The 25,420-nt window shown below is 46.0% G+C and overlaps 1 protein-coding gene across 11 annotated transcripts in view; it reads left to right on the top strand.

The window, feature by feature from the left end:
• LOC119173336 (uncharacterized) overlaps nucleotides 1–25,420 on the top strand; it is a 763,312-nt gene that overhangs the window by 687,903 nt on the left and 49,989 nt on the right. For 7 of the 11 annotated variants that reach the window (XR_012895463.1, XR_012895464.1, XM_075896116.1 and 4 more), the window contains one exon: nucleotides 4,615–4,675. The exons of the other annotated variants lie outside the window; for them this stretch is intronic. Coding sequence is in view for 5 of the 7 variants with exons in the window: in XM_075896116.1 (XP_075752231.1) it covers nucleotides 4,615–4,675 (61 nt within the window). In the remaining 2 variants the exon portion in view is untranslated. The remainder of the gene's footprint in view (nucleotides 1–4,614; nucleotides 4,676–25,420) is intronic. 11 annotated transcript variants of the gene reach the window in all.

Genomic DNA, 25,420 nt, shown 5'->3' with positions numbered 1-25,420 from the left:
TGTTAGCAGTAACGTTCTGAATCCTGGTAAATAAAAAAAAAACACTCAATCCATTTCAGTAAAATATTGTCAAGGTTTAAAAGGCTCCATTTAAAAAGTAGTGGTTGGTGACAGACTTTGTCGAAAGCCTTAAGGAAGTCTAAAGAAATACAGTCGGCGTATGATGATCGGTCCGAAATCTGATGCAGTTTGTGAGTGAATGATATGAGTTGTGTGTCACATGAAAAATGCTTGCGGAAGCCATGTTGCGCAGGTGTAAAAAAGAGTTAGATTCAAGAATGGTACTGAGGTTGAAAAAATTACATGTTCTTATACATTACAGGAAGTGCTTGTTAGAAAAATTGGGCAATATTTATTCAGAGAGTGTTTATTACCCAATTTAAAAATTGGCACTACCCACCCGATTTTCCATTGTATAGGAATAGCTGATGTATTCAAGAATTGTTGAAAGATTTTTGCAAGTATCAACGAATTGTAAGTGATGGTGCTCTTCAGAAATTTAGAACCGATATTGTCGTGACCAGGAGGAGAGTGATTGGGCAAGTTATTTATACGTTTAGCGATACCAGAAGGATTGATGAAAATTGGGGGCATGACGATATAGTCAGGGTTCTGCGCATGAGGCGGAATGACGTTACCAACTGAAGAAAAGTTGTTTTTGAAAGTGTCATTAAGAAGATCGGTACATATGTTAGTAGGAACTGAATTGTCAAAATTAAATACTAGAGCTATGCTGTTCTCAGGCAAAGGGTTAATTAGGTGCCAAAATTTGCGTACATTGGTTGAGAGCGTTTCTGGCAGTGTACGAGAAACAAAGTGAAACTTGGGGGATTTCAGGGCGGCAACGTAAGCGTTGTATGCAGCCTTGTAAATCGCCCAACGTTCTTCAGTAGGTGTCAGTGTCGCAGATTTGTAAAGTCGTTTCTTACAGTTAGACAGTCGTCTGATGTAGGCGTTGTACCATGGTGCTTTCTGATTAGAGAAGATGTTAAGGTTAGGGATGTATTTTGTGGTGAGCTCATTTACTTTTGCAGCAAAAAGATCCCAGGTTGCTTGTACACAGCGATCATCGAATCGAGAACAAAAGGTATCAATGAAATTAGACAATTCAGCACTGATGGCATCAAAGTTTCCTCTTTTGAAATCCCATATCATCTTTTTCTTATTAGTTCGTTTGGGAGGTGGCATTTTAAGGTGAAAAGCAAGCAGGGAATGATTACTGATAGCGGGCAGATAAGGGATTTCAGAAGCTAAGTAGGGTGTGTTAGTCAAAATTAAGTCAAGTGTATTTGAGGCAGTACCTGTTACCCTGGTAGGTTGGTAGACCAGTTGATGCCGACCCAAAAGAGAACAGATATCTATGAAATTCTTGGCGTGAGCCGAAAAGGGTGATAAGCATAGTAGATCAGCTATCCAATTAATGTTAGGGAGATAAAAAATCACCTACTAAGATCAAAGGGGTCGAAAGAAAACGTGAAGCAACTATGTTTATTGAATCGTTGAGTTCATTTGAGAATGTTTGTGCGCATGAAGGGAGCACGCCTCCACCTCGACGCGTGGTGCGATCACAGTTAGTGATAGACAGTAAAGTTTTGTGCATTATCAAGAAATTCATTGTCATGCACATTTGAAGAAAGGCACGTTTCCGTGAAAGCAATTACATGAGCCCCGCACAATTCTATCGCGGATTATAAGAAGTCAGATTTATTTGCAATGCTTCTCGTTTTAGATTAAAGGATGAAGATCTGAGCTGTGGAAGATGATAATACACCACCGCCCCTCTCACTATTTTTATTGTGCACTATTTGTAGAAGGATGTCGAATGCGACCTCCGTGAGACGTATGCGATTGCAATTCACCGACAATGCCAAGGCTAGCATTATAAACGTAACAGTTGTTGTTTCCTATTAGCTGATTGTAGCGGAGTTTAAAGGAGGCAGGATTAGGCTGATTGTTACAGAATTCGATTAGCTTTTTGCGGACAAGACGAGAGGTTGTTGAAAAATCTTTGGAGACACCAATATTTATTTATTTTAATTGGCCTCGAAATGCTGGCAGTTGCTCTTCAGATTTAAAGCCAGTAAGCTTGACAATTATTGGGTGGGATTTCGTGGGATAGAAGAAGCCCAACCTGTGCGTCCTCACAATTTGGCCGTCCTGTGAAGGAACCAAGAACTGACTTTATTTCAGCAGTTGGTTCGGCTTCTGTCTCCTGCCATGCTTCTTTAGAATCGAAAAAGCCTTAGGAGACAAGATTATTGCGCATTGAACGGTCTTCTAAGTCGTCAAGTCGTGATTGAAACGAAGTATTACGTGCTTCAACGTTGTTGACTGAAACATGCATTTCAGATAACTGTTCCTTATATTTGTCTAGGGTTTCAGATTTTTGCTCGAGATCGTCCAGGCGCTTTTGTACAGCCACAACTGTTGTCTCTATGTTCTTTTGGCTAAATTTAATATACTTTATGTCGACAGCAAATTCGTTCTGAACCTTTGCACTTTGTAACGATCGCGTATGAATATCCTTGATTAATTTAAAGAGAATGGACATCTGCTCGGTTGGGTTTTCCGGCAACGATTCAATGATTGATTGATTTGTGGGGTTTAACGTCCCAAAACCACCATATGACTATGAGAGACGCCGTAGTGGAGGGCTCTGGAAATTTTGACCACCTGGGGTGCACCCAAATCTGAGTACACGGGACTACAACAATTGCGCCTCCATCAGAAATGCAGCCGCCACAGCCGGGATTTGATCCCGCGACCTGCGGGTCAGCACCCGAGTACCTTAACCACTAGACCACCGTGGCGTGGCTGCTGACCCGCAGGTCGCGGGTTCAAATCCCGGCTGCGGCGGCTGCATTTCCGATGGAGGCGGAAATGTTGTGGATCCGTGTACTCAGTTTTGGGTGCACGTTAAAGAACCCCAGGTGGTCGAAATTTCCGGAGCCCTCCACTACGGCGTCTCTCATAATCATATGGTGGTTTTGGGACGTTAAACCCCACATATCAATGAGACCACCGTGGTGGGGCCGGCAACGATTCAATATCTAAAAAAGATTTTCAGAATGAGTAGTGCGTCCTGGATTGATTTCGATGTCACCAGAGCGTGGTAAAAGCAAAAACATTGAAATACAGTCCAACAAAAGTGCGCAAAGTGTTCGTGAACACGGGAACACTACCAAAAAGGCATCATCTGACTTCCTAGCAAAAAGTGGTTACGGCTTACGCACCTTCATGTTTAACAGTGAATCAGGAAACGTCGGCGTGGTGCTGTTCCCGTGTCCACTGAAGGAAGATCGGTGGTAGCAGCAGATTAAATTCTTCGCCGAGGGTGATGTCAGGGTCGATATAGTTGGCTGTCTGTAGTCGATGGCCGAAGGAAGTTAAGCCGGAAAGTGCACATGCCCGGAGTCAATCACGGACGAAAGCGCTATCGGTGCTATCGGCGCAGCAGGAACGTTTATCGGGCTGGCAATGGGAACCGTTGACCACGACAGCAGGAGCACTGGAAAAGCCTGCATGTTGAACAGTAGATTCGGAAACGTCGGCATGGTGCTGTTCCCGTGTCCACTAAAGTACCGCTATTTCCCCGGTAGGCATTCCTATATCATAACAAGTGATTCAACTCTGTTACTTAACCTTAAAATGTACGACCATTGAACGATTCCCGCAATGATACATGGTAGGGAGAGTCAGTGATTAACAAAGAAGTGGCTCATGAAGAAGTTAAGAGCAGTGTGACGTGCTATGAAAGACAAATATGCAAAACACAATTAGAGGCACAAAATGGCTTACAGAAGCAAAAAAGCATGAGACATTTTCGCCGTCCTGGGAACAGTAGGCTAAGCTGGTTATGTAAGCCGAAAAACAGAGAGTTGATGATTAGAAAGGACAAGAGGATAAAGAACCAGAGATGTAAATTGTTGCAAGAAAATGTTTAGCGTTAGTGGACCTGGTAAATTAAAAAACTTCACAGCCGTGAAATAGAATTCTCATTCACAAAATAGCGCAAATCAGAGATCCTTATGTGATGGCATGCTTTTGCAGCTGACATGAAATAGCCTGATTACTTAGACGATTAAGACAAAGCACACGTCTAGATCAAAACTTTTCATGAGCTTCACACCGCGAGTGAGAATACAATACACAATAATAAAAAAATTAACTGTAAAACTTCGCTTTTGTGTTGCGTGAAGTAGGTGTACAATTTCTCATTTTATTGCGACCAGAGGTCTTCCAATGAACGCTGTTTTCGAGTAGCGTTCAAGTGACATCGGTCATCCTCTCTGTGGCGCACATACACACCGCTAATGCTGTTCCACTGCACATCAGAAACGCAATATTGAGCTCAGAATTTCACGCATATGCTTATCATACTTCGCAAACGTGGATGGGGGCCGCAATGATTAAGACAATGATCATCACAGCATGAAAGCTCCAAATTACAGAAGAATGTATGTGATCATATCGCTTGCCAATGCTTTCCTTGAAATTTTTGGCAATGACTTTCACCTGTGACACTTCATTAAGCCCATTTACATCATGATTACACATGATATTTCAGTATTGTTACTTATATTTTATTCAGCGATTCATTCACCCTTGTTTCAGACTAGCAAAGATGAGAGGGACTAGCCGTCCAGTACACTTTGCAGAACCTTGCCCTGGTTTCGTAAGTCCATTTTTTCTCTGTACGGCTTGTCGACTAATACAAGGGAAGAAGTTAAGAGCTATTTGCTGATTGTCTCAAGGGCAAAACAAAGCAGATCTAGCAGACAATGCAATGCTATTCATCGTCTGTCTAAAAGCATGTTCTATATACCATTGTTCCACTCATTACGCACAGTGGTATTGCTTCTGGCAAAAAGAAGGAGAGCGTCAGTAATTCAGCTCAATCAGTTCAAAACGAAATACCATGCCTGCGCAAAATATGCTGCGCAGTGAGGGCGAAAGCTGGAAGGGCTGTCTTTGTAGAACTCGTGTCAAATTCTCGTGGTTCGCATAATATATGTCCATTTGGAAATTACCCATTACGTCAAAAACCTTCATGATTTTGAAAACTACGGGAGTACTGACTATACCCTTAATCTTCATTCGACCGAGAAGAAAAGTGTGCACTACGCGTATATAAAGAAATACGTGCACTTCATGATGTGGCTGATTATATGAGTAAATGTGGTCGAGCCCTTTGTAGTGGGTTGGAAGCGTTAAAACCACCTACTTATCGCACAATATACATTCTATGGCAACTGGTTTTATGGCATCTCTTTGACCACACCATAATTTATCAGTTAACGTGATTCTTTGTTAAAGGTGATGCCTTTGTAGCGATATTTAAAAATTTATAAAGTTGCAGCCACTGATGTGGCTGTATGTCAGAATGCCCGAATGCCACTCAGACTGCAAAGTGACAAATTTTGATTGCCTCTTTATAAAAAAATTCGAAGCAATTCTTTGTATTCTGATGGTACTTTGAGCATATATGCATATGCGTATCTATCTATCTATCTATCTATCTATCTATCTATCTATCTATCTATCTATCTATCTATCTATCTATCTATCTATCTATCTATCTATCTATCTATCTATCTATCTATCTATCTATCTATCTATCTATCTATCCATCTATCTATCTATCTATCTATCTATCTATCTATCTATCTATTTATATATTTGTTTATCTGTCTATCTATCTATCTATCTATCTATCTATCTATCTATCTATCTATCTATCTATCTATCTATCTAACTATCTATCTGTCTGTCTGTCTATCTATCTATCTATCTAGCCGCCTACATCTGGGTGTTCGTGATCTCGTGTTCAACTTGGGGTACACCGAAATCAGTACGGGAGGGTAAAATGGTTAGACGAATACAATATGCTCGTCATGATCTGAATAATGTCATAATATCGGTGCGTACATGGTCGAACAATTGCAAACAACAGTGACACTTATCCTCGATGGGCGCGTATATGCCACGGGTATGCGCGTATGGGCCACAGGTCACAGAAGTTTTATATCTACCCAGTAGCAGCGAGAATACACATAAATAATTTTTTTACGCTTGAGCGTTAAGAAACAAGCTGACTTAGGCACCGTTGTCAGGACGAATGCAAAGAACAATTAGCAGTGTCGCAGAAGAAATCGAGCTCTGGAATTCTGCTTGGCAATCAAGCATTCTACCATAGAGGCACGCCAAGCCTCGGAAATACTTTGCAAATGATCCTAATGTTCAAAAAACGTCACTCATGGTTGCAGTACTAGCTATCGAATTATATAAACAATACATATGTACTTCTATGACACAGCCGTCATGTCGTGTTAACGCGAATTGTAGGCAGGCACCATCTACTGAGGATGATTTGTGTAGTAGTGTTGAGAGCTACCATCCTCGTGAGTGCCAGCGCTTCATGACAGCTTACCACTTCGGTTGTTCCTAATATCCGTGTTGCTGTCGGCATCGTTTCGTAAGTGCCAAAAACTGCTAATATAAAACATATGCGGCTGTTTACCGCATGTGTGTGTGTGCGAATTCGTGCATATAATAGGCGCCATTTCATGGCTTCTCACTCAATAAAACAGTCACAGTTTCGCAACAAGGGCGAAGTACTTAATGTGATAGAAACAACTTGAAATGTAATGTTGAGAACGACAAGCATATTGAATCGTGCAGCGCACTGCTCATGCACAAATGACGCACAAAAGCAACACACCCAAGAGGAACGCCAACTTGACACTCGACACGCGAAGCTTGACACTCGACGCGCGAAACGCCATCACACGGAGAGATATGAGTGTGAACTAACACGTGTCTCAGTTGTTAGTTTGCTGTGTTTGGAAAGCGCTCTCTTTTCGCAAATGGGGCCTGTACTGTGGGCGAAGTGACCCTTGTGTGCCAAACAACTAAACGCGATTGTACTGATCAAAGCCGAAGGCGCACGATTTTCCCTTCCAGAGGATAAGTGCGCGGACAAGGCCCCTTCCCTCCGTGGAGCAAAGCGTGGGAGATGAGGGCGCGTCGGCGCGTTGCGATGAGCTGGGCGCCGACATTTGCTCTTACCGCGCTCGTCGTGCCATTTGAGCAGTAGTGCTGTAAACACGCTATTTCACCCCGCGATAGATATGAATGGCTTGCCGTTTCAACGGTGAAAAAGGTTCCTTCGTGGTTCAGTGGCTAACACCGTGCGCTCACGAACGGGGGGCCGACGTTCGATCACGCGCGCTGCAGTCTTTTTTTGAAATTTTTTTGAAATATATATATATATATATATATATATATATATATATATATATATTGCAACGAGCAAGGTTGCGTAAAAACTCAGGTTATTATTCGAGAAACGTTAGCTGCAACAAGCTGGTACAGGCAGGAACCCGGCAAGCACGAGCCACACACGGACGTCAACATCTCCTTTCACGCTGGCACAGAGCTGGCGCCACCATGCTTCGGTACAATTACTCCCCGCGCCGAAAGGAGCCAACCTGGCGACCTAGGGAAAGGACACGACAAGGGGGTCATAGCATGGTTTGAGGCGTGATACGTGTACTGTTTCACGCCCAAGGCAGCGTTGGTCCGAAGGTGGATCAATGGGCTATTTTTCATAGTTCACAGGAGATGTTTGCCGCACCTCACGGTAGGGGCCATGGTATTTCGACGAAAGCTTCGGGGAAAGACCGGGAGAGGAAGACGGGACGCAGAGCCAAACCAGCATTCCTGGGTTATAGTGTACAGTAGACCCAGAGGAATCGTGGTCACTTTTCTGGCGCCATTGGTCTTGTGCGGTAAATGAGCGAGCGAGTTGACGACGCTCTTCGGCATAAGCAGCTGCTTTGGAAACAGGCGTCGCTTCGGAAACATCAGGCCTGTAAGGGAGAATGGTGTCCATGGAGCATGATGGCTCCCGTCCGTACAGGAGGAAGAAAGGAGAAAAGCCAGTGGTTCTTTGTGGCACAGAGTTGTACGCGTACATGACAAAAGGGAGCACTTGGTCCCAATTAGTGTGTTCGTCAGAGGCATACATGGCAAGCATATCTCCAAGGGTACGGTTAAAGCGTTCCGTCATGCCATTGGTTTGAGGATGGTATGCCGAGGATTTCCGATGGACAGTGTGACATGCCTTGAGTAGCTCGTCGACGGCGTTCGAGAGAAACATGCGTCCACGGTCACTCAGTAATTCACGAGATGCACCGCGTCGCAAAATGAGATGGTGAAGAAGAAAGGACGCAACGTCTTTCGCAGTGGTAGCAGGCAGCGCAGATGTTTCAGCGTAGCGTGTCAAATGATCCACGGCGACGATAGTCCACCGGTTGCCTCGAAGAGAGTTGGGTAGAGGACCATAAATATCAATTCCGACGCGGTCAAATGGTCTCGCTTGGCAGGTTAAGGGTTGCAAAGGGCCAGCAGTGCTGTGAGAAGGCGTCTTGCGTCGTTGACACGTGGTGCATGACCGAACGTACTGGCGAACGTGCCGATACATGCCGCGCCAGTAGTATCTTAGACGAAGGCGAGAGTAAGTCTTAAATACTCCAGCGTGGCCACACTGGGGGTCAACGTGAAAGGCAGCACAGATGTCCGAACGCAAATGACGAGGGATGACAAGGAGCCATCTACGGCCGCCCGTCACGTAATTGCGGCGATACAACAAGCCTTCACGGACAGCAGTGTCTTGCTTGACGAGAGAGGGAGCGTGCAGTTGTTTCTGACGAACTGTGAGAGAGGACGTCCAGCAAAGAGTTGATCCAGGGATCTTTGCGCTGTTCGGATGGCATGTCAATGATGCTCAACGATGACGAATCGCAAATGGCAGTTGATAAGCAGGCAAGGTCAGGAGGCAGTGGAGAACGGGATAGTGCATCGGCGTCTGAATGTCTGCGTCCTGAGCGATAAACAACACGGATATCATATTCCTGAAGGCGTAAAGCCCAACGAGCGAGGCGGCCAGTAGAATCTTTCATGGACGCTAACCAGCATAAGGCATGGTGATCTGTGACAACATCAAACTGGCGTCCGTAAAGGTAGGTGCGAAATTTTCCTATCGCCCAAATGATAGCCAAGCACGGCTTTTTCATGACGAAATAGTTGGGCTCTGCCTTCGCTAGTGTACGGCTGGCATAGGCGACAACGTACTCGTCGCAGCCATCCTTGCGTTGAGCGAGAATGGCACCGAGGCCGACACCGCTTGCATCCGTGTGAATTTCAGTGGGTGCATTGGGATCGAAATGGCGGAGAACTGGCGGAGACGTGAGTAGCCGGCGTAGCGCCGTGAATGCCTCATCGCAGTGGGAATTCCAGCCAGAGAGGTCCGCGCTACGGGAGAGAAGTTGAGTCAGAGGGGCAATTATAGAGGCCAAATTGCGAATGAAACGCCGAAAATAGGAACACAAGCCTACGAAACTACGAAGCTCCTTTAGGATAGTAGGCTTGGGGTACTCGGCGACGGCACGCAGTTTGGCAGGGTCTGGCCATATTCCTTCTTTTGAGACGACGTGGCCGAGAATTGTGAGTTTTCGGGCACCAAAACGACATTTCCTGAAGTTTAGTTGCAACCCGGCTGCCGTAAGGCACTGGAGAACTTGTTCCAGACGGGAAAGATGAGTTTCAAAATTCGCCAAGAATACAACTATGTCGTCTAAATAGCAAAGACAGATGTGCCATTTAAGTCCCCTGAGGACACTGTCCATCATTCTTTCAAAAGTCGTAGGCGCATTGCAAAGACCGAAGGGCATTACAATAAATTCATATCAGCCGTCAGGGGTCACAAACGCCGTTTTTGGACGGTCAGGTTCAGCCATTGGCACTTGCCAATATCCAGAACGCAGATCCAGTGAAGAGAAAAACTCCGCACCTTAAGGCAATCCAAGGCGTCATCAATGCGTGGCAGGGGATAAACACTCTGCGTGTGATGTTGTTTAGTCGACGATAATCCACGCAAAACCTGATGGAGCCATCATTTTTTTGCACGAGGACTACTGGCGAAGCCCGAGGACTGTGTGAGTGCTGAATAACTCCACGCTGCAGCATCTCGTCGACGTGTTGAGTGATGACGTCACGCTCAGCCTGCGAGACGCGGTAGGGGCGCTGACGAAGTGGAGTATGATGACCGGTGTCGATATGGTGAGCGACAACTGACGTGCGTCCCAAGGGAGGTTGTCCGTGGTCGAAGGAGGCGTGGAAACGGTCAAGTAGTTGAATGAGCTGATTGCGCTGGTCTTGCGTAAGGCCGGTGTCTACGCTGCGCAACAGAACGTCTTCGTCAGGCAGTGAGGGCGCGGTGCCAGCTGTGACAGCGTCCACGGACATCGGTGTCGTATCGGAACGGGCATCGAAAGGAAAGATGTCATAATAAGTGTCAAGACTCCCAATGCATTCGCCATGCAATAAGGTAGCGGGACAAGGGAACGGATTGCACACGTACACGGCACTGGAGCCATCGGCAAGTGTTATGACGGCAAACAAGACGACAAGGTTCCGGCGACGAGCACATTCTTGTGACGGCATAAATAGGGCAGTTGAATCGGGAATGGAGTTGCACAAAAGAGATACCACGGCGACCGAAAAAGCAGAAATGATGACGTCAGCGGCGACGATCACCTTTTTGGGTGAGCGAGGGAGATCTATGAATGTCGTGCTGAATGGAAACAAAACGAGTTGAGCACGAGCGCAGTCAACAACCGCATGATTAGCGGAAAGAAAGTTCCATCCCAGGATGATTTCATGAGACGCATGCGGAAGGACGACAAATTCAACGATGTAAAGCACTCCTTGAATCACAACACGAGCAGTGCACGTGGCAGAAGGTTGGACGTGTTGCGAACTCGCTGTGCGTAAAGAAATTTCAACCAGTGGAGTCGTCACTTTGTTCAATTTGCGGCATAACACTTCATTGATTATACAAATAACGGCACCTGTGTCGACAAGAGCAGTTGTGGCGAAACCGTCCACAAACACGGCAATCTCGTTAGGGGGCGAAAGATGAGGCCTTGGAAATTTCGCCGGTGGCGCAGCTCTTGTCTCAGGAACTGCGACTGTTAGTTTTCCTCCTGGGCGTGGTTGGAACGGCGAAGCATGGGGGAAGGAGACTGAAGACGGGGTGAAGGAGATCGACGTCGGCTGAAGTCTGGTCGACGTGAACGGGGGTCATGTGAATAAGGTGTCACATGCGATTTTGATTGCCGAGGTATGTTGCCGGAATGCTGAACATCATTAAAATAGAATCCATGGCGACGACAGTAGCGCGCGACATGTCTTGGAATACCACAATTGTAGCAGACGGGCCGGTTATCTGGAGTACGCCAAGAGTTTACAGGTGCTCGAGGTCGTGGAAAAGGCCGATTTACCGGATAAACCGAAACTGGTGACCTGTAGTAGTTGGTGACTGGACTGTATGAAGGGAGCGGCGGTTGGGCAGGAGGTCGGCGGACGGCTTCTGCATAAGTCAGCGGTGCAGCCACTGATATTGGGGATGCGGGCGAAGAGAGAGCCTCGGCAACTTGCGTCTGAATAGCACGGCGAAGGGAGTGGTCCAGTGTTGTGGGGGTCTCGTTGATGGTGGCGACAAGCGAGAGCTGTCGAGCAACTTCTTCCCGGATGTACTGTTGAATTTTAGGCATTAACACGCTGTAGTCGGGGCCACTGCTTTTGCACTCCAAGGCCGAAATATCAGCTGTTTGCGTATTAGCGCGACGTGTAGAAATTCGTTGCTTGCGCAGCTCATCGAAACTTTGACATAGCTGAATCACGGCCGTGACGGTCTGTGGGTCTTTGGCCACAAGCGTATGAAAAGCGTCGTCATCAATTCCTTTCATTATATTCTTTATTCTGTCAGCCTCCGTCATCCTGGCATCAACTCGCCTACAGAGGCTGATCACATCCTCAATGTAGTTCGTGAAGCTCTCACCATTTCGCTGAAATTGTCACCGCAGTCCCAGTTTAGCATGAAGCTTACGCATGGCTGGACAACAGAAAAACGAGGTGACGGCATCTTTGAAAACGGACCAGGTGGGGATGTCGGCTTGGTGGTTGGTGAACCATAGGTTGGCCAAATATGTCAAGTAGAAGATGACGTGAGTCAGCTTCGCAGGGTCATCCCACTTGTTAATCGCACTGGCATGCTCGTACTCTGCCAGCCAGTCCTCGACATCTTGATTTTCAGTGCCGTTGTATACTGGTGGGTCACGCAGACGAAGTACACCAGAACACATGACAGGTGGCAGCGTGGAAGAGCCTTGTGGGGGATCGACGCGCTCGGTCATCGCGGACTGAGATGGTAGCTTACGGCTGCGGAGCTTTAGGACGTTACCCAGCACCTCCACCAAATGCAACGAGCAAGGTTGCGTAAAAACACAGGTTATTATTCGAGAAACGTTAGCCGCAACAAGCTGGTACAGGCAGGAACCCGGCAAGCACGAGCCACACACGGACGTCAACACCTTCTTTCACGCTGGCACAGAGCTGGCGCCACTATGCTTCGGTACAATATATATATATATATATATATATATATATATATATATATATATATATATATATATATATATATATAATGTGGCTGCGGGAATAGCCACCGTGATAGCTCGGTAATAGAGCATCGAACGCGTAATTCGGAGGTCATATGTTCCATTCCTGCCCACGGCAAATTATTTTTTCACCTCTTTTTCTTCCTTATTATTTACTATATATTGAATCTAATAATTTTCCCTATACATTCTTTGGCATTATTGTCTGTTATATCTCATTATTATTGTGTCAAAATACGCAAAAACGAGCCCTTAGGTATACGCTCCGTTCCATTATTCATTAACGAGGGTCTCGAACTGGTAGACTTGGTGCCGTTAGGTTGTATACGAGGGACTATTGGTCAGCTGCCAGCTCGTAATAAGTTCACGTGCTACGTGGCACCATACAGGCTCATAAAAAGAGTGTCGCGCCACGGCTACAGGTGGCGCTGACTAACTCTCCCGTGTTTAAATTCACAGGTAAACCCAGTAAAGTGGCTGGGTGAATCACCCCTTGATAGCTCAGTGGTAGAGCATCGAACGCGTAATTCTGAAGTCGTCGGTTCAATTCCTGCTCACGGCAAGTTATTTTTCCAGCCACATTTTTTCTTCTTATTTACTTTACAATGGTTCTAATAAGTTCCGCTGTGTATTTCTTGGCATTATTGTCTGTTAGATCTCATTATAATGTGTCAAAACACGGAAAAAAGAGCCCTCAGGTATACACTTCCTTCCCTTATTCATTAACGAGGGTCTCGTACTGGCAGACTTGGTGCGATTAGATTGTATATAAGGGGCCATTGGTCAGCTTCCATATCGTAAAAAGTTCACGTGCCACGTGGCGCCATACAGGCCCATAAAAAGAGTGTACCACACTCGCCGCCATGGCTACAGGTGGCGCTTACTGACACTCCCACGTTTAAATTCACAGATAAACCGAGTAAAATATCTGGGGGAATAGCCGCCGTGATAGCTCATTCCACTTCCGGCTTTCGAGCAATACGGTCACGGAATGTTCGACTCCAACGGAGCGGCTTTAACGGCCCGAACGGGCCACGGTAACAGGGTTTTTGCGCCTAGCACCAACGATTGGCGATTGGCGCCTAACACCGACGATCAGGTGATAATGCCCAATCTGCCTTCCGGGCGCATTGTTGCGAATACCGTTTTCATGCATGGCGATCCGAGAGCCCGGCCTTAGCACGTCGAAAATTACCGGAACACTGGCCAAGCTTGGTGCGCTCGCCGACGTGTTGGATTTGGGGGCGTATCAAATGAACCACGAATGGGCTGTGACACTGAAGAGTGCTGACGCTGCTCGGAAGTCGCTCTCCACCGTCGATGGGAAGGTAAAGGTTCGTCCATGTTTGCTTATTGACCCAAATAACCGCGAGGTTCGCTTGAAGCTTCACTGGTTGCTGCACGGCGTGACCGATGAAGACGTACGTGTTTCCTTGACTCCCTATAGGAAAGTATTCGAAGTGAAGCGGGAGAAGTGGAGAGCGCCGGGAATAACTAAAAAGGGCTCAACGACGCGGTCTATGGAACTAAAGCTGCGCTCCGCCGTCAAGGTGGATGCCATTCCACACCAGCTCAAGATTGCCGGGGAGTTGACTCTCGTTGTCGTTCCGGGCCGTGCTCCGTTATGCCTACGGTGCAAGAGCACCGGTCGCATACGTCGGGACTGCTGAGTACCCCGCTGCAGTCGTTGTCGCCGCTTCGGCCACGAAGACGACGACTGCCCGAAGTTATATGCCAGTGTGACCGGACCAGCGCAGGAAAGTGACGCACTGGAGCACCTCATGGATGAAGCAGACTCGGAAGAAACAGCAGGAGTTAGCCTGATTTTTGCTGTGCAAGATGGGTCGTCATGCTGTCAAGAAGAGAGCGTGTGTGAAGCACCTGGAAAGGCCGAAGTAGGGCTTTCGTACGAAGACGTAAGAAAAAGCCATGAAAATGGTGATGCAAGCAGCACCGGCGACACGTTTCCCGGCTTAGCCGTCGAGACCCCCTACGAGGCAGAACCTATGACTGGGATTGAAAGCGACAGTGGCACTGTGACGGGGAAGCGTCCCCGTGATACAGAGAAAGAAGAGAAGGGCACCACTGCTGCCGTGACTGACGAACAACTCGCCAAAACAACTCTCGCAGGGCGGCCTCTCCTTCGGCCACGACAAAACATTTCGACAGAGCGCAAGACGGCGGAAACGCCGCCGTCGCCACCTTCAGGACTGTACCTGGACAAGGCGTTCAGGAAGGAATTGCAGTTGTAAGGTAAGCGCAATGCCTCTGGGTTTTTCACAGCCTTACAATGGTGCAAATAGAAAATTCGATCCGTGTGGGCACTTCAAATGTGCGAGGCCTCGCCTCACGCAGAAAAGAATGTCAGCTTTATCGACTAGTAAGTGACCTCGACCTTGACATCCTGGCAGTCCAAGAGACTGCAGTCTATAGCGGTGATGAAACTGGGGACCCGGTGTGCCGATTCTTGCCGCGGTTTCTCCTATAGTTAGCCATGCCATAGGGACGTCTTCCACCTGCGCGTTGTTCGTCCGACAGAGTCTGGGCGCTAAATTAGAAGCCTTGCCGTCATGTCCGTCTGGTCGGCTCATTGTACGTAATATTTTGTTTTCGTGTTTAGAGAGGCGCGTAATTTATTTGCACGCACCAACTGTTGCCGATAAAAGACGCATATTTTTCGAACAACTAATGCACTATACCCAGTATATTAGGTTCCTTATCATTATTGGCGACTTCAACTGTGTTCTTTCACCCAAAGACAAAACTAGCGAATGACATTACAGGGATGCAAGTACCAATGTCTTAAGCGATATAATAAGGGACTATGGTTTGGAGGATGTGGCTGAGTGTCTCGGTGGAAGCAGGACTATGCTGTACACCCACTTTCAGGCAGCGAGCCAAGCCCAACAAGAATAGGGTGTACGTGAGTGTTAAATTGGTGTCGCTTTGCAAGGCTTACCATGGTAACGCCGTTTCATTTAGTGACCGCTGTTTGATTAGCTTTGTAGTAGCTAGCACGAAAAAACGAAAAGGGCCTTCGAGTGGCAACTATCGAAATTGAATTAGAATTTGCTGAGCGACGAAAAATTTATGGCGGAAGTAATGACGGAAGTTGAAGAAATGAGAGTTCTTAGTAAGAAGACGTTCAGAGAAAAATGGACGAACTTCGAACAGGCCGTTCAATTGAAGGCTTTGGAGCGTTCGATTGCTATAAGCAGAGAAAAGGGAGCAGAAGAAAAGCACATGCGCAGGAACCTGGCCAAATTGCTCATCGAAGAATGTAGGATGCCCGGCTTGTTTTTTGACAATATATTCGTGCATTGAAATGTCAAATAGAAGGGTTTGATATCGAAAGATACCACGGTGCTATGATGGGGGCAAGGGCCACCGACTGATAATGGCAGAAGCAGCTTCAAAAAGGGCATTGGGCTCAGAAAAGTGGCATGCGCGACGTGATAAAATAACAGAAATTTAACATGAGGGTGAAGTCGGCGATGCCGCAGATGTTACAGAGCATGCTTTCTTTGAGCAATTCAATGGTTTATTCGCCACCAGCTCAGTTGATGTTGACCGCTTTAAAAAGAGTTTTTAACGCTGATGGCAAAGCTTGACAATAATACGAAACAAATATTGAAGGAACCCATTTCGGAAGAGGAACTTAACAGTGTTAATAAAAGTATGCGTCCGGGGAAATCCCCTGGCCCTGATGGTCTGACTTCCGCCTTTTATAGGTGTTTCATGTTAGCAATAGCACCAGTCTTAGCCGACGTTTACAATGAGGCGGTCGAGCTGAAAGTATGACTCCCGTCCTTTTCATCCTCTCACACGGTCCTTACACCAAAATTGAAAGACACCATTGCACTGCGTAGAGTAACTTCTTACCGCCCAATTTGCCTCACTAATGGAGATTATATTATATTCATGAAAATCCTAGCTAAAGGTTGCAAACAGTCATTACGGAGCTCGTGGGGCCACATCATAAGTGCGGCATTAAAGGTCGAACTATTCTCGCTATTATACACGCCGCACGGAGCATCCTGGAGTGTGGCGACGCTATAGGTGCGCGAGTGGCAATGCTGCAAATCAACCTCGAGAAGGCTTTCGACAGCGTGCCTTATGAAATTCTGCTGTACATCCTAGAATAAGTGAATTTAGGGAAAATAATCAAAGAGGGGTTTGCCGTGGCATACCGAGACTGTTCAACGCGGCTAATCGTTAACAAGGCGGTGGAGAAGCGCATCCCAGTCAAGCGTTCAGTCCGTCAGAGTGGCCTTCTCTCACCGCTATTTTTTGTTCATATATAGAGTCCTTTTGTTTGAGTGTCATGGAGAACGACAGTGTCCGCGGGTTTAAGCTGCATGAGGTTGAAGTCCGGCTGTTGGCTTATGCGGACGACATTGCCATTTTTTGCTCGGACTCTGACAGCATAGTAGAGGCTGTCAAATGCGTTATTAACTTCTGTGCTGCAAGCGGAAGCGCTGTAAACTAGGGAAAATGCCTTGGCTTTTCTCACGGTAACTGGCTAGAAACCTCAGTTTTGCCAGCATGAGGTTTGTTACGGCAACTGTGAAATACTTGGGCGCCCCCTCGAATGCTACAAAGACAGCGATTCGTACTGGAGGAGCCAGGTGGATAACCTGCGTTAATGAGTGAACAAGTGGAATGGCTGGAGTTGGTCTGTTTTGTAAAGCCAGAATTTAGAATATATTCTTATTTAGTAAAATTTGGTATATTTTACAAATCTTACATTTTTCAAGGATAAACATCCGAAAATTTCACCGTGTGTTCGCTGTCTTCGTTTGAAAATTGTCTTGGGAAAGATCGCGTTAGACCATTGTATTTCTTAGAGTGCGAAATGCAGTACGGGGCTTGTCGCATTTGTTTTTCAGACAGGTAGTCAATCGATTTCGTTTCCTTACCGATATCAACAACCCAATCCTTCGCGCTGTCTGTCAACTTCGCCTGGGGCAACACTTGCCTAACATGGTTGTCTCAACCAGCAGCGTAACCGGTTTCGTTTATGGCTTTCTCCGTGAAGTTGTGCTTTCTTGTAGGTTTCTGTCAGCGTGGTTTTCACTTTATTAATTTAGTCAAGTCCAACGTAAAAAGTTGTACAAGGACCTATGTGATGTGTTTTTACCAGTGCCTTTGCATCGGTTCCTTTACAATGTATGTCATGGACGCACTGTTCTAAATCGCGTCAAGTCGATGAAAATACCATCATATACGAGGTACATAGAAATACATAGAAAATACCAGGTACATAGAATTTCTCTTTTTAATTTACATACCGGTACGCTGACTGTCAAATCCTGGATGGCTGCAAAGGGGTTTACATTCCTTAGTACACGCATCACATAATTTGCAGAAAGGAGAAGACGATTGAGCATGTATTCCTTGACTGCTTGGATGTTATCTTACTTTGGTACGGGCTCAGCGCACGATCAAAAAAGATTCTCCCCTTGACGCACATGTCATCCGCTATTTGCAAATACAAACTGACGACAGTAACCCATATGATATGTTAACGCTTATAGCTCTTCATAGCATATGGAAATCCAGAATGGCAGCTATGCACATTGATGTAGATGCACGAGGGCCCACCCAGTACTTCAAAGAATATATATAAAAATTTTTGTGGATGAACAAAAAATGCTGGAATTTACTCCAGAGTAGCTTCCACGCCTCGAATCACTATCGACGATGAAAACTTTTTAACAAATGCATGGCCACAACATTTGAGCCACCGTTTTCAACAATATTCTGGGATTGTGTTGGGTAATTATCTGTGAATATGTGTATTGTTTATGTGAGCCAAAAACAGGCAATAAAAAAAAGCCGTGATAGCTCAGTGGTAGAGCATCAAACGCGTAATTCGGAGGTCGTAGGTTCGATTCCTGCTCACGGCAAGTTATTTTTTCACCCACGTTTATTTCTTATTTACTTCACATTGGTTCAAATAACCTCACCTATACATTCCTTGGCATTATTGTCTGTTAGATCTCATTATTACTCTGTCAAAGGACGGAAAATCAAGCCCTTAGGTATACACTTTTTTCCCTTATTCATTAACGAGGGTCTCGTACTGGTAGACTTAGTGCCGTTAGGTTGTATACGAGGAACTATTGGTCAGCTGCCAGCTCGTAATAAGTTCACGAGCTACGTGGCGTCAAAAAGGCTCATCAAAAGAGTGTACCACACTCGCCGCCATGGCTACAGGGGGCGCTGACTGACACTCCCACGTTTATATTCACAGATAAACTCACTAAAGGGGCAGGGGGAATAGCCGCCGTCATAGCTCAGTAGTACAGCGTCGAACGCATAATTTGGAGGTCGTAGGTTCGCTTGCTCTGCTCACGGCAAATTATTAGGTTATTTTTTCAACCACTTTTCTTTTTTCTTATTTACTTTATATTGGTTCTTTGTCATTCCTTGTCTACATTGTCTGTTAGATCTCATTATTATTGCGTCAAAACACGGACAAACGAGCCCTTACGTATACACTTTTTTCTATACACACACACACATATATATATATATATATATATATATATATATATATATATATATATATATATATATATATATATATATATATATATATATGTGTGTGTGTGTGTGTGTGTGTGTGTGTGTGTGTGTGACGTAAGAAGGCAGGGATGGTTAGGAGAAGTAGATGAGGAAAAAGTGCTTATGGAATAAACATGGCGTATGAGCAAGGCCACGTCTCACATTCATCAATGCGTCACACGAACCGACATGATGAAGACCTTCCAGCCTCTTCATCAGTGTCTCATCATCGACGCAGTTCTCCACAAGACGCCCTGAAAATACATCGACTACGGAATCATCTCCTGGCCGCACACAGCGACCAGCACCATGCCAGAATCATTGACTGCCCTTCCCATCCTCAAGTACACCGGAGCAGCGGACGATGGACCTGTACAGGACTCGTTCGACCTGTTCGAGCTCCACGCAACCGCTGCATCATGGTCGGAACGGGAGATGATCATCAACTTTACCGACTACGTCTCCGGTAAGGCCTTAGAATTCTACCTCACCCACATATTTCAAAAGGATGAGTCATCGGAAAAGATAAAACAAGCAATGATCAATTGGTTTAAAGAAGACAACGACGACTACGACGAAGGCTTCCTTGTAACCCCCCATCCACAGACAACCACATTCAGTCGTCACAGTCAAAAGCAGCCTTCACAAATTGACTCCTCAAGTGCATATAAATCAAACGCTTATGGTGCATTCAGACGACGGACCGAATCCGGATTTGTCGTGGACGCGGACAGCTAATCCGCGGATGGTCCGCCTGCAGGCGCATCCACACGACGGACGGTGTCCTAGGGGAAAACAGCCGGATTACCCTCGACAGCAGATTCGGAACTCACCTGCGCCCGCTGGCAGCAGACCGGTTTGAGAGTATTCAACATGGATGCCCGCAAGAAGCGAAGCTTGGCTGCGATGTCTGTCGTGTTGTGACAAATGAACGAGTAGTGTTATTCTTTCAGGAGAAAAGAGAGTTGCTAGCAGGATATTCTTTCAACTACATTATTCCCCACTTGTAGAACTTCTAAACGTGTCTCCCGCTTTTTTTTTAGAAGCGGCACCTCACCGGTTGCAGAAGTTGGAATATTTCACCACCATGACGGCTAAGAATCTCGCGTGTTAAGCGACGGCGGTGACCTTTCCCGAACCACCAAAAGTGATTTCTGCATATTTAATCACCAGAGAACAAAGTCTCCGGAAACTAAGTAAACAATGCTCAAGCGTAGATGATGCCGACCAGTCATGCAGCTTTCCGCGAGCCATGGAGGACATGCCGCGAGCAGACGAAAAGTGTACTGGTTGCCAGCGACCCCAAGCTATTCCGCTGAAGTACCGGCTCTCCCCCGCCAGAATCCCGATGTGAGAAACAGGTTGGGTTCATCCGTCCGCGAGCCGCGCGGACGAGGGGAATCGCTGATGTGAGGTCACGTGACGCGCCGTCCGTCCCGCCACATCGGGATTCGATCCGTCGTCTGAATGCACCATTACCGTTTGCCTTGTAATGACACCGTGCGCACGATAAGTCAGCTGTCGACGCATCGAGAAACTACCCAAATCCGCCATGCCGACTCGAAAACATGTTTCTCATCACAAAACTATTTCTATGGTTCAGCAGACTGTGCAGACTGAGCCTAGTAATGCCATGTCGACTGTGGTATCCTCATCCAAAGCTCACCAATCCAAGTAGCGAAATAATGCTGAAGAAATACAAACATCAATCCTCACACGCAGCTGTCTGTCAGGAGCGTCCATACAGGATCACCTCACCGGAGCCTCTGAAGAGCATTTTAGCAATGATGGCGCATTACCAACTATGCCCGACCAGCAAGACACCAGCTCACTATGCATCAGCTGTTTACGTGACATATTAACTTTCGAAACAAGTGAATGCCCCGTTCCGAAAGGGGCTCCACTACAGTCATCTCTCGAGCAACATCAGCAAAGTAAGCAAAGCTAAGTTTATAAACACATGCGACCACAAAAGAGACTGCAACAAAGACATAGACGAACGCGAACTTCAACGGAAGCGCGTTTACCAATAGAAGGAACATCGAAAAATAAGATCTCGAAACCTAAAGCCATTTGAAGACGTCAGACACTTTCGCACAAAAAAAAGTCGCCAGAGACACTCTCTGCCTCAGCTATTGCACCGACTGCACCGCCACAGAAAACGCCGAGAAAGACGCGGAAGCACTGCTTGCACACCGCAAGCCCTCAGGCACTTCGTGACAGTCTGTCAAAAAGCACGAAAGCAAGAAGCGCTGGGATGGCACCATTCACGACGAAAAATACAATCCCGACGACATCCGAACTTCAAATGCTACAGGAACTCCCAACCTTGTCCATTTCTCACAAAAACTCAACCGATGTCATCACCAGTTCAGATTTTCAGGGTGTGATTATATCATCCAGGACGCAACAGTCAAGCTCGTTCACCAGAGTCTTTATAGAAATCACCGAACTGCTCCCTCAGCCATGAATATTGAGTGAGATTGTGAAACTCCGCCGGGACGTGAAACTGTAAACTTGGCCATTGTTTTGTTTATTCAATTTGTTGTAGTTTGTAACCGGTCCATCAGTCGGGGGGAGGGGGAATCCTGTGACGTAAGAAGGCAGGGATGGTTAGGAGAAGTAGATGAGGAAGAAGCGCTTATGAAATAAACATGGCGTATGAGCCAGGCCACGTCTCCCATTCATCATAGCGTCACAATGATATATATATACATATATATATATATATATATATATATATATATATATATATATATATATATATATATATATATATATATATATATATATATATAGGATATGGCACAACGGGAGCGTTGTAAACAAGGATAAATATATTTATTTCCCAACAGTTTCGGGAGGGGTCCTCCCTTCATCAGGGGATGAGATATACTAACATGAACTTCCAAAATTCGTTGCTGCCGCGCGTTACTCTCACGTTGAAAGATGTTTGCGAAAGTGAGAGAGAACTAAAAAAAGAAGAAAGAAAAAAAGAGAAGGAAAAAGACGAAAAAAAAGAAAAAAGAAAGTAAAAAAGAGGAAGAACCACTGTCAACACTGAGAACGAAACCAAATGTCCGTGTACGTCCACATCCGGGTCTTATCACGTGCCGGTTATATCACGTGCCGGTATAAGAACCGGATGTGGACGTACACGGACATTTGGTTTCGTTCTCAGTGTTGACAGTGGTTTTTCCTCTTTTTTAGTTTCTTTCTTTTTTCTTTCTTTTTTTTCTTTTCGTCTTTTTCTTCACTTTTTTTCTTTCTTTCTCTTTTCTGTTTTTAGTTCTCTCTCACTTTCGCAAGCATCTTTCAAGGCAAGAGGGACGCGGCAGCAACGAAGTTTGGCGGTTCATGTTAGTATAACTCATCCCCTGATGAAGGGAGCACCCCTACCGAAACTGTTGGGAAATGAATATATTTATCCTTGTTGACATCGCTCCCGTTGTGCCATATCCTATACCTTAACGAAGACTAACTGGCCCATTGAAATATTACTCCCACTATATATATATATATATATATATATATATATATATATATATATATAGGTATGGGATATATCACAACGGGAGCGTTGTCAACAAGGATAAATATATTTATTTCCCAACAGTTTCGGGAGGGGACCTCCCTTCATCAGGGGATGAGTTATACTGACATGAACTTCCTTGCTGCCGCGTCCCTCTCGCCTTGAAAGACGTTTGCGAGAGTGAGAGGGAACTGGAAGAAGGAAAAAAAAGAGAGAGAGAAAAGACGAAAAAAGAAAGAAAAGAAAGAAAGTAAAAAAACAGGAAGAACCACTGTCGACACTGGGAACGAAGCCAACTGTCCGTCTACATCCACCTATGGTTCATATCACGTGCTGTTCAGTTCTTGGCGTGTGTCGGGCCACCCAAGATTGTCGCCGCGGTGCCGGGAGGGTCCGGGACGGCGTGCCTAAAGAAAGGGGTTTCCCCGTAATTGGTCGTTTGGTCGTTCGGCGGGCGGCGGGCGGTGTGTGTAAAGGAAAGGTTTCTCGTTAATGGGTATATATATATATATATATATATATATATATATATATATATATATATATATATATATATATATGGTGAGTGATACCTTGCATCCGTATGCTTCGCCTAACATCATTTTCCAAGGCACGTGGCGCCGGCCGAAATTTTATCTCTTTAGCATGGCGATTTGGGCTAGCTGGTATGACATGCCGATTGTTATAGCGCGAGGTCAGAACGATGACAAAAGTGCGAATCATTTCTTCTTGTCCGTTTGTCGTCGTTCTCTTCTCGTGCTCTAAAAATTGTCACGTTTTATCTTTTTCCTGTGAATGTCGTCGTTTCGCGAATTCGAACTCGCGTACCGGCGTTCTTGTTCTCATATTCTATCTTACTGTACATCTAGGCTCTATACGTACCTTGTTTGTGCGTGCACATCTCGCACGAAGAAGGCGCAGGTATAATTCTGTGGTCAAGAATAAAAAAACATGCGGCAGATCCCCTTGTCAACATTAGTACCATCTGAGCAACCAACAAATTGTAATGTCACGCAAAAAATGGCAAGCAGCTCTGATATTTCCACCCGCTACCCAATAAAAGGCGATGCGCGAAAGGGACGTACACGGCATGAGGCCAAACCAACAACTGTAGCTGCTTGACATTTCAGCGCATTGCTAAAAGCAAGACGCGCAAAGCCAGTGCACAAGTGTACACAAGAGAGAGAGAGAGAGAGAGTGAGAATTTATTAGAAGGCAGAGAGGTCGGCCTGAGCTAGTTCGCTCTAGCCTGCTACTCTACACAGGGGATAAGGGAAAGGGGAAGGAAAGAGGGATGAAGGGTGATGATGGGGACAAGAAGAGGTGGTGCGTATGTACAGTAGCCACTTAGCATAGTACCCTACAGTCTAGTTTCTAGTCCAGTGGTTTTTATAAAGTCTAGAACAGCCTTTGTAGCAGTTTTTGACACTGTTTGGTCGCTCATTGCTGACAATATGTGGCTTTCACTTAATGGTGTTCGTCCAATGCTTGCCAACGTTGCAGTTAGCATTTTTCTTTGCGCCACGTATAATGCACAGTCACAAAATATGTGAGCTATCGTTTCGCGCACTTGGCAGCGTTCACAATTTGGGCTGTCCGCACGGCCAATTAGGTGAGTGTAGTGGCGAGTGAAGGCGACGCCCAGGCGAATTCGGTGCAGTATATTAGCATGTCTTCGGCTGATTTTATCTGGAAGACGAAAAGTCATACCGGGGTCTGTTTCCCGCAGGCGCTTGTTCCGGTGATCTGGTAGCGACCAGTAAGTGTCAGCGCATTCGCGCATGAGTGATCTCAACAATGTGTTGACGTCACCTCGCGAGTAGGGTACTTTGACGTACATAGGAGCGTTGTATATTGCCGCTCTTGCTTCGCTATCGGCTGTTTCGTTGCCAACCAGGCCGCAGTGTCCAGGAATCCATTGGAGTGTAATCAAGTGACCACTCCTGTGTGTTAGGTCAAATGCTTGGACGATTCCTAACGTTAACTCGTAAAATTCGCCTCTTCTTGAGTTAGAATAGATAGCTTGAAGCGCTGATTCTGAATCAGATAGAATCGTCCATTTACGCGGTGCTTGGTCGTTCACAAATTTTATGGCTTCTTGTATAGCAACAAGTTCTGCAGCTGTCGAAGATGACCTATGATCTAATTTGTACTGTCGGGAAATACCGAGTTGAGGGATCACGAAGGCTGCAGCTGAGGTGGATGAAGTTACGGATCCATCGGTGTAAATGTGTACAGAGTCACTGTATCGGTCATCTAAATGTGCCAAAGTGAGTTGCTTGAGGGCAATATGAGAAACATGTGACTTATACGAAATTCCACGTATGTGAAGGCACACCAGTGGTTTAGTCAATGTCCATGGAGGCACTGCAGAGACTACGGCAGGTGCGAAGCCTGACGGGATCATGTGCCTATGCATATCGAGGCATCGCGAATAGGTACAGCTTGGTCGGTCCACTTGTAGCGAAGACAAAGGGTCTTGCTGTGCATGTCGGGTCAGTAGACGAAGGTGCACTCGAAGAGGCTCACAGGACGTGTAAACCTGTATAGGGTAGGCGCGTGACTCCTCTATAGTGCCAGAGGTAGATGTGCACCGTGGCAGGCCAAGACATATTCTCAGTGCTCGTGCCTGAAGGCTCTCTAAAGTGCGAAGGCACGTTGCCCGCATGCTGGAAAGCACAGGTGAGCTGTACCTTATATAGCCCACAAATAATGCCTTGTATAACTGCAGAAGACTTTTCTCCGAAGGGCCCCATCTCAGTCCTGCTATAACACGAAGGACATATACAAAACT

This window comes from Rhipicephalus microplus, chromosome 5 (genome assembly GCF_043290135.1).
Source record: "Rhipicephalus microplus isolate Deutch F79 chromosome 5, USDA_Rmic, whole genome shotgun sequence".
Lineage (NCBI taxonomy): Eukaryota > Metazoa > Arthropoda > Arachnida > Ixodida > Ixodidae > Rhipicephalus > Rhipicephalus microplus.
This window is presented reverse-complemented; position numbering and strand designations above follow the sequence as displayed.